This window comes from Choristoneura fumiferana, chromosome 16 (genome assembly GCF_025370935.1).
Source record: "Choristoneura fumiferana chromosome 16, NRCan_CFum_1, whole genome shotgun sequence".
In the NCBI taxonomy this organism is placed as follows: domain Eukaryota; kingdom Metazoa; phylum Arthropoda; class Insecta; order Lepidoptera; family Tortricidae; genus Choristoneura; species Choristoneura fumiferana.
In genome coordinates this window covers 11,818,255-11,828,465 of record NC_133487.1, presented here as the reverse complement: position 1 = coordinate 11,828,465, position 10,211 = coordinate 11,818,255, and the positions used below count along the sequence as shown (strand labels likewise).

At 37.2% G+C, this 10,211-nt stretch overlaps 1 protein-coding gene and 1 long non-coding RNA gene across 2 annotated transcripts; one reads left to right on the top strand and one right to left on the bottom strand.

Annotated features, from left to right (window-relative positions):
* Window positions 1-4,483: 4,483 nt before the first annotated feature.
* On the bottom strand, window positions 4,484-6,200 carry Pburs (bursicon subunit partner of burs). The gene is made up of 3 exons (XM_074099106.1): window positions 6,005-6,200; window positions 5,809-5,933; window positions 4,484-4,761 (listed from the first exon to the last, which is right to left on the bottom strand). Exons 1-3 carry the CDS (start codon window positions 6,126-6,128, stop codon window positions 4,591-4,593), a joined length of 420 nt encoding a protein of 139 aa, XP_073955207.1. The 5' UTR covers window positions 6,129-6,200; the 3' UTR covers window positions 4,484-4,590.
* Window positions 5,865-10,003, top strand: LOC141436218 (uncharacterized). The gene is made up of 3 exons (XR_012452276.1): window positions 5,865-5,952; window positions 6,264-6,327; window positions 9,927-10,003. It is a non-coding gene; the product is annotated as an uncharacterized lncRNA (long non-coding RNA).
* Window positions 10,004-10,211: the final 208 nt, after the last annotated feature.

The following is a 10,211-nucleotide window of genomic DNA, read 5'->3' as shown; positions in this document are numbered from 1 at the left end:
GACGGCTTCTTCTACAGTGAAATTTAATGGGGAAAGAGCCTGCTTATAAAGGATTTCTGGGCTATGAAAAATCAGTACTTAAGTAGCTATTGAGGTATAAATATCATTTAAGCTTACACATGTCTTGCGGTGCAAACAAGGAGATCGTGTGGTGTAGACACGGATAATCGATTAGGTGACGAGGGTAGCAAACTATTGTTTCAAATATTTTTTTATTTATTCAGGAACCAGCTTTTGCCCGCGACTTCATCCGCGGGGAATTCAATTATCGCACGCTGTTCCCTCAGGAACTGTGCATTTTTCCGGGATAAAAAGTAGCCTATGTCACTCTCTGGCCCATAAATGAACTATCTTTAGGTATATCAAAAATCACGATCCGTTGCTCCGTTGCGGCGTGAAAGAAGAACAAACATACACAATTTCACATTTATAATATTAGTATAAATTAGGAGGTATTTTCCTGTACTCTGGTTTATTTGTCTTAAGGCGCGCTTATAGATGAATTTTTGGCATTTGAGGGGGTGAAGCAGACGACGCGGTGGAGGCGAACGCGGGGCGCCCCGCGCGTCTGTCGCGCAGCCCGTTGACGGCCTTATTCTGTTCGTATCCGTATTCTGGTTAATGTGAATTCCGGATTTTTCCTTAAAATTTTAATTACACATTTTTTTGGTTTAATTAAGAAAATCTTCGTTTTATATGAATAGTCTTGGTAAGAAACAAATAATGTATGCCTCTTTATGTCCACAGTTTGATTTGTAATGTAAGTAATGAATAGATATTAAGACTGAATAGGTCGATAGGTAGATAGACGAAATTAAAATGATATATAGTTAAATCAATACAAATAAAAAAAGCATTTTTATTTCAATATGAAAATCTAGATTACAAGCTAGGCAAATCTATACATATAATAATAATAAAACAGTAAAGAAAAAGTTGTCTGTTCTTTTTTACGAAATCAAATCAAATCATTTATTCAGTAAATAGGCCGCAATGGGCATTTTACACGACATTTTTTAAACTACCAGCGCTTTCGGAAAGACCATCATTGCCAAGAAGAATGCGCCGCAAGAAACTTGGCAGAAATTCATTTTTTTCAAAATAAAACAATAACAAATAAAAATGAAAAAAAACTACAGTATACAAAAAAGAAAAAATTACAAAAAAAGTAATTATTATAATACAGGGATGTATGTGGTCCCTTAGTTATAAAACTAAACACTCGCACCATTCCCCTTATATCTACGTTCAGTGGAAATGTATAATGTTTCCACCGTCATAAATAAATAAAAAATGAAATATACATTTCAGGTCAAGCAACCATTAAGCTTTTGGATTCCGAAGGCAATTAAGTCTAACCGTCTAAGTCTACCGCTGCCAAAGTTAGCTCACACGCACTCATGTTGTCATGCTCTGAAAGCAGAGCGGTACCGAGGGCATGGTATTGCTTCCGTTCCCATAATCCCTATGGGATAGTCTTGAGAACTTCGACGTTGCAAGCCTATGACTAAAAATAAAAATAAAAATATACAATTATGATTGCTTTTTTTGGAGTCTTTTTGTATTTTTTTATTTCAACTCCAAATTTGTTACTTTTAAGCATAAGTAGCGTAGTAGAAATAAGCAACCTGAGATATGTATGCATAGGAAAAATTCGTGTCTAGATTCTTGTCCAGCGACGGTGTAGGGGTTATAGCACGCAGCACGGATTGCTGAGGACATGGGTTCGATTCCCAGCGCTGGTCTTTTTTTCTTGTTTTTCTGTGCATCCATGTCTCAGTTTGTATTTTCAAAATAGTTTCACAGGAAACCCGTAAAAGTAACAAATTTGGAGTTGAAATAAAAAAATACAAAAAGACTCCCAAAAAAAACAATCATAATTTGATTGCTTAGTAGTGACATCTCTTGTCTGGGTGAGCGGTTGGTTCCGAAAGAGTAAGACGTCTCTCGATGAGAGCGGAACATAGATGTCGCTAGTGCTGCTGCATAAGTAGCGTAGTAGAAATAAGCAACCTGAGATATGTATGCATAGGACAAAATCGTGTCTAGATTCCTAGCCAGCGGTGGTGTAGGGGTTATAGCACGCAGCACGGATTGCTGAGGACCTGGGTTCGATTCCCAGCGCTGGTCTCTTTTTCTGGTTTTTCTGTGCATTCATGTCTCAGTTTGTATTTTCGATATGGTTTCACGGAATACCCGTAAAAGTTACAAATTTGGAGTTGATATAAAAAATACAAAAATACTCCAAAAAAACCATATTGTATAATTCATTATTTTCCATGCATGCAGTTTTTGCTTTATCTTACATATAACCTAAGTCTGAGTGCGCATCCGTCCCTTCCCTCATAAATATATCTTTCATAAAATATATTTTAATCGCGCTTTTAATTTGTTTACTGTTATTACTTTCTAATTATTTCGCAATTGTCAACGGTAAATTGTTTAATAGTTGGGGAAGGATGCACTTCCACTCTTCTGCCATATTCATTACATTGTTTGGGGACCCGATATACCGGAAGGTTGGGTATATGGCGTAAGTTATTTTGCCTGTTACGCTGTTTTTCTAGTAAATAATCCCATTTTATCAATATTTTCACATTTTATGGCTTGCTTTATTTTATATTGAATACATTCATCACTTTGCAGTATTTAAATAGTTGACCATAATTATCTTTATATTTATATTTAATTTTCAGAGGAACGATATTTTTTAGAATTCTTATTTGTAAATTATAGATGTCTAGGAGGTAAGTTTTATATGTTTTGCCATAAGTCGTGGTACTGTAGCTTATTATTGAATCTGTCATAGATAGATACAACAATCTTAGCGTATTGTAGGGTATTTTATTTTTAAGTACAGATATTTTTGAAAGTATTGCTCTTAGCCTGTTGCACACATGGTTCACATGAGAACGCCAGTTGAATCTTTGATCAATCTTGAGGCCCAGGTAGGTATGTTGTTCTACTAATTCAAGTGGATTACAATTACAATGTGGGGGCTGTTTGTGCATACATTGGTGTTCGTGTGCTACAATTTTTGGGTAAAATTTAGTTTTTAGGTAAGGAGAATGTAGGCCTACGTCGTGTTCCCACTTACACATCAGAACGAATTCCTCTTGCATTATGGTCTGTGCCACTTCTGCATCTCTGTGCGCTGACATAATGCATGTGTCGTCAGCAAACTGGTACACAGAGCCGCGCCGGAGTCCTTTTCTTTTATAGTATATTTTTGTTGGTTTATTTGATAAAGATACAACGATAATCAAATAATGTCTTTTTTTTAGTTTTTGATATCTTATATCACCTAATATTAGAGGTATTCCAGTTCTGTCTGAAATATTTTAAGATTATTCGCGGCATTAATTATTAGAGGTATTGGTAAGTAAATATCTTTCAGAAAAAAATAGGACTTAATATTTCAATCGTTAAGAATTTATTACATTCGAAGAAATGCCTGTATAATATAAAACAAAATAAAGGTAACTAAAACTACATACAAACTAAAATTATAAATAAAAAAGTTGCTCAAAAATCACTGCCAGGTGGTAAGGTGCCCAGAAGGCTGGCAGCATTCCCACGCTGTATGGCAATGCTTAATCTTTGTGCTAAGAAAAAGCCAGCCCTCTGGTCACCCGAAGCCGTAATCAATTTGGATGACAATGATTTGAAAATATTAACAGCACTCAAACCCCAAGGACCCGTGGTTTCTACCCCAAACGGCTCAAAAATGTAGGCACTACTGATGCCTACATATTTGCGCCGTTTGAGGCATTCCGCAGAGTCTGCAGCGGCACCGGCCCTGTTGGCTGTAGATGGAAGGTGGGACGGCGCGAGTGTGTCGACGCAAGTGGCGTCCCAAACCAACGGCCGTCCCATTTTCCATGGCATGAGCGTCATGCCGTCGGGCCTCTTGCCGTCGTCGCGGACCAAGCCCGAAGGTTCCAAAACGGCTGGTGCTCCGGCACTGACCAAGGCCCGGCGGATGACGTCGTTAAGGGCTGCATGCCGCGGGATGCGTCCAGTACTGCTGCGGCAGGAGAGTCCATGGTGGCCAAGGCAGTCGACCTGCATACCGCAATGGCAGTGATGTGGGGCAACACAAGCCACTCCCAAACGGAGACACACAGCGAGTCGGAATGTGTTGTCGTCAAGAAAAGTGCCTGTATTTGTGGATGGTAAGGCGTGAAGCCAAGCACCAGATTCCCATTTCGCAACGGCAAGGAGGCGGGCGCGCTCTGTAGGGTTGGTAGACGTATGGTAAAGGTTATCCCGCACCATTCTACAGAGCGGCTCATCCCATTGCCGCTGCGAACTGGGAAAAATAGGTAAATCAGCAGACGGGCAAGCTGACTTCCATGCTGTTTTAGCTTCGTTCAAGTGAGGCACATCTAGGTTGTCTAGAGGACTAGGACTAGGACTATCGTTAAGAATATAATAATTATGAAAAAAATCAAACAGAGTAGATTTGTATTTAATATTTTATTTTAATTTTAAGGCCTTGACAATACATCATTCCAATCTTAAATTGTAATTAATTAATTAACATCGCAAGCACGTCCAAGATGTAAGATTTTAAATTTATCATCAATTTTATCGACTGTAATCTCCACACTTGAAACATTGGCATTCGTCCGGCTCTTGAAGTCGTACTTCCATAATGGAGCGTTTGGGATCCTCAATCCTGATTCCGTCAGAGTCGTAGCAATGAGATAAAGTAACGACTCGGTCTCTCAAAAAGTTTTCCCTGCAACAGTGACATTCCTGAAACACGTAAAATAATAAAATTTCTTGAAACGAAATATCAAGTTAAATACCATAAACCTGTGATAAACTCGTTTAGCGTGAGAAATTCAGTTTGTGATATTTAACTACGAAATATCAAGTTTAGGATATATGTAAGATTTATTATCTATAATGATTTTTGATTGCTACCATCATCAGTTCCTAATGTACGTATAAGATTTCACCACTTTTGTGACATTATTATAACAAATTAAATTAAAAACATAAACGATATCAGTTAGCGTGTAGGATTATAAAAAACCGGCCAAGAGCGTGTCGGACACGCCCGAAATGGGGTTCCGTAGCCATTACGAAAAATTAAGTAATATTTTTCTAAAGATTTCGTATTTTCCATACCTTAAATATATTATATACCTTAGGCTGCTATTTACTCTTAAACTAGTAATAATTCTCAAGCAAACTTAACCGTTATAGTTTTCCTTGAAAGTTTGATATATTTCCTACAATTCTGAATTTTTTTAAATTTTTCCACTCACCGGTTTAGATTTTACGTCTTAGCAAACCCCTAATGGTTTTGAAAGATCTATCCAACGATACCCCGCACTTTTATAATTTTTTATTGTACCATTTTGTCGGCATAGTTTACAGACAGACATATGGCGAAACTATAAGGGTTCCGTTTTTGCCATTTTGGCTCCGGAACCCTAAAAACTGTAGGTTTTGAAAATGAACAAAAAAACAACAAAATAATATTAAAATAATATCGTATTTAAGTACGTATTTATCTATAAAAGTATAATTATTCGTTGACTAGTATCCATAGTACAAGCTTTACTTTATTTTGGTTTTTGGGACTAGGTCAATTGGTATCAAGCGTCCCATGATATTTATTTATTTCAATAAACTTTTTTCAAAGATCTACTTAGTAAATGCTTGATAATTGACATACAATAATTAACCATAGGTACAGTACAAGTCATAAAAATTTTAAATGTAGGTACATGTCCACGTACATACACACATGTTTATATTTACACGTACGTGTTAAATATTGTATTGTTTTACCTTTGAAAATCCAGTTACTGTGGCAATGGAAGGGTGCACTTGACTACTGCACATCCCCTCACATTTGTTTACGGTCACTTCCCCATTACATGATCTCACAAGACTACCCGTCTCATCATACTCCTCTGCAAATAAAAAGTTCAGGTAAATATTTAATTTCTAATTTCGCTAGGATCTCAATTTTAAAAATTTAAACCTTTAGTCACTAAAATTTCGCTCAGAGAAGTTTCGCAATTATCGACTGCAGCACATAATGGGACTAAAACTATTAATAATTCCAATATGTATACTACAAAGATTTTCGAGTTGTATAAAAACATTGTTAAATTAAATGCTTTTTTTCTTATTGTTACGACTAACTCTAACCATGCCACGACGTACGTGGCAAAAATTCGACTGCTGAAGTGCAATCAGGCGAACAGCTTTTATAAGAAACTTTCTTCCTATTATTACAGGATATATCAAGGAATTCCAGCAGAGTCGAACAGTAGGTGGCCATGGACATAAGTTAAATATCTTGTAAGTAAATGTGTACGTGCATAGTTGTTTAGATCAAGAGTTCATTTCACCATTGTATTACAGTAAAGTAATATGCAGTAAAAAATTACAATAATTTAATATTAAGGTAGGATTTTTTTTACGGAATGAGTAAAATTTTTATTTTTGTTTTATTTTTAGCATTTATTTACTCACATATCATTTGCACGCATAAACGAGCAAACTCATTTTTTTGTGTGTGAAATTTAATATTAGTATTTTATAAACTAAATATTATTACTTTATTTAATAATTTATTACAAATAGTATTGAAAAAGCTTTTGAGCGTAACAGGGGCTCTAAGGTGTTTACCACGGATCTGTCTGTGGGTCAAAGCCGGTTGATGAAGTTGAAGACCGACGACGGCAGAATCATTTCATCCAAACCTGAGCTGTTGGGGGAAGTTGAGAGGTTTAATGGACAGCTATACACAATAACATGAACACCCGCCGAAAATCGAGCTAAAGACCCGAGGGCTAGATTAACCCGACACTATATCGAAGACATCCCGGACGTCAGCCTGCCAAACTCCTGAAACGGGTGGTAAAACCAGTATTCAAGGGCCTTCCGACGCTGTTTACTTCCGTCCTCCACCGAGGGAGAACGCCGAAAGCATGGAACAGAAGTGTGGTGGTGCTCTTCTTCAAAAAAGGGGATAAAATCTCGCTGAAGAACTATAGACCCGTTCAGTTCTGAGCCATGTTTACAAGTTATTTTCCAGGGTCACCACAAATCGTCTTGCACGCAGGTTTGATGACTTCCAACCTCCCGAACAAGCCGGCTTCCGAAAATGCTATAGTACCTACCGTAGACCACATACATGCGTTGCGGCAGGTTATACAGAAGACCGAAGAGTATAACCTCCCTCTTTGCCTTGCATTTGTGGACCACGAGAAAGCCGTCGATTCGCTCGGGACTTGGGATGTGCTGCAGGCTTTCCAGCGGTGCCTAGTTGATTACTGGTATATCGAACTTCAGCGTCTGTACGAAAACGCCACTATGTCCGTCCGACTACAGGACCAGAGCACGAAGCCTATTCCTCTGTAGCGGGGAGTCAGACAAAGAGATGCGATCTGTCCGAGTTTGTTCACCGTTGCATTGCAGGATGCTTTTGAGGTTCCGGACTGGAAAGGACGAGGCATCAACATTAATGGCGAGTACTTCACACCTTCGATTCGCCGACGATATTGTAGTCATGGTCTCAACCATGGAGGACCTCAGTGCTATGCTCACCGACCTCAGTAGTTTCCGACCGAGTTGGCCTGAAAATGAACATGGACAAAACGAAAGTCATGTCTAATGTCCAGTCCATGTTGTGCCACTCCCGTAATAGTCAGAGGCTTTGCGCTCGAAGTTGTTGTCGACTATGTTTACCTGGGATAAACGGTCCAGCTAGGTAGGTCCAACTTCGAGAAACAGATCACTCGTCAAACAGAGCACTCGGGAAACTTCGCAGTATATTTTAGTTCAAATTACCGCAGTGTTCAAACAGTCTTTGACCAGTGTGTGTTGCCAGTGATGTGATGACATACGGATCTGAGACCTGGGCGCTAACGATGGGCCTCATAAGGAAGCTCAAAGTCACTCAGAGGGCTATAGATAGGGCTATGCTCCGGGTTTCTCTGCGGGATAGAATCAAAATGTTGATATCCCCAGTAGAACTAAGGTTACCGATATAGCCCGAAGAATTGCGAAACTGAAGTGCCAGTGAGCGGGGCACATTGCTCGCAGGACTGATGGCCGATGGGGTCAGAAGGTTCTCGAGTGGCGTCCGTGGACCGGGAGACGAGCTGTTGGTAGGCCTCCAACAAGATGGAGCGACGACCTGGTTAAGATCACGGGATTGCGGTGGATGCGGAAAACACAAACCAGTCTGAGCGGAGAGCCTTGGGGGAGGCCTATGTCCAGCAATAGACGTCTTTCGGCTGACATAATGATGATGATGATGAATATTTTACTACTTTTTAGCAGTTGTAATGTGGGGCGATGGGAGACGAGTAATAAGACGGAGTTCTGAGTAAATACTGCGTTTATTCTACAAGTTCACGATTATATATAGGTACATACATAATGGGAGAGAGTGTGTGCGTGTGTGGTATGACTCACACTACACCTCCCTCCTTGAAAAGAAAAAATATTTACATTATATTATAATTATTTTTTTTCACGTAAAAATGTGGACTGTCACATCACAATTGATAAATTTTGAAACGTTAATTGTTAAGATATTAGGTACACTTTCATACATAAAATTATAAAACTAGTCAGTACAATTAATCAAAATAAAAAGTCCATGGTATGTAACAATTAAACATCATAAAAATTACCTAAGTATTAAAATTAATTACTTAATTCAAAATTCTGTTGAAATTGAAACATGCCAATTAAGTAGGTAAATACCTAAATAATTGGAAAGAAGAATTGAAAAATAAAACAAAACAATTGCATTGCATAACAAAACTAGATACAGGAAAATCTTAATTATAATTACATCAAACGTGATTACGTGCATATTATTAGATCTTCATCACAACATTTAATTATCTTATTTATTAATTTATATACGTATACCTAGATACTATTGCTCACCTTGTAATTTTAATAATTTGTTTTCTGTATCGCTTACTATGTCTGGTGTACAATAAAGTCTTTGTATTGTATTGTATACTTATAAATTTGCTTGCTTTGTTGACGAGATTCAAATATGATGTATACTTACTAGCATTGCTAGTGAAATGCAGAAATTGTAATAATAGTTTTTTAAAAATAACAAAAATGAATTTTAAAACATAGCAATAATTAATACCTGATAGGGAAAAAATTACAATATATTTAATCTTATTTCTGGGACGCTTTTAATAGCATCATTATTTTTAAATATTTCCTTAATTGTAACATTATATGCATGAGATTGACTTATATTTGTACTGTGCTCTCTGATTACCTACTCGTAAAAAACATATCTTATGTCTTTCACGTTTAAACTTCGCATTTATTATGTCAACAAGACTTTCCATTATAATACCTATTTTCTTTCAAACAATTATAATTTCTTACTTATCATATTTCAGTGTGCTACTTTGGCATCACTGTACGCAATGCAACTTGTGTCATTGCCTGCAAGGTAGGTACGTATATCCGAACACGTGCCTGGCACTCTATAAATACATTTAATAGTAATACCATAATCAAAGAGTTCTACAATACAATATATATTATTATTATTTATTTAAATAAATACGTATAAATTTGAATTAATTGATTCATTGATTCAAATTCATTATTTTAATAAGATAGGTACACGGGTCACTCATGAAATTGTAGCGTGCGTAGCCAAGATAATGTCTGGCATGTTACGGACCACGTCATAGTAAGTATCTAAGTGATCTGTGTTTTTATTTTAATAATCGAGACCAATTCAAAACTTACGACAACAGATAGAAACAAATTATAGTACGTAATTTACTTCAAACTTAGAAAATCTGAGTAATTAATTATTGTAGAAAATGAAATTTAGGCAAATTGTAGTGTCGTACGAATTTTGACAACAATTTCGCAATTACCGGTTTTTTCTGTTTCAGAGAATAGAAAACAGTTTTGAACAACCCTAGTCATCCTTACTAGTTCGTTTGAGGAGATAGGATAGGATATGTGCTGTTATAGCCCTAAATTATGTTCAAGGAGCTCGTCGGTAGTGCTTACGGAAGTAAGTATCTCTCAGTACTACGAAACTCAAAGTTCGTATCGTAACGTACCGTACCGTCCCTCTCGCTCTCGTATAAAATAGTTTAAGTGTTAGAACTCAGACTTAAGGAGAAGGGTATTTGGGAGTTTGGGCCCCATGCACAATGGCCAGGTCAATTGTT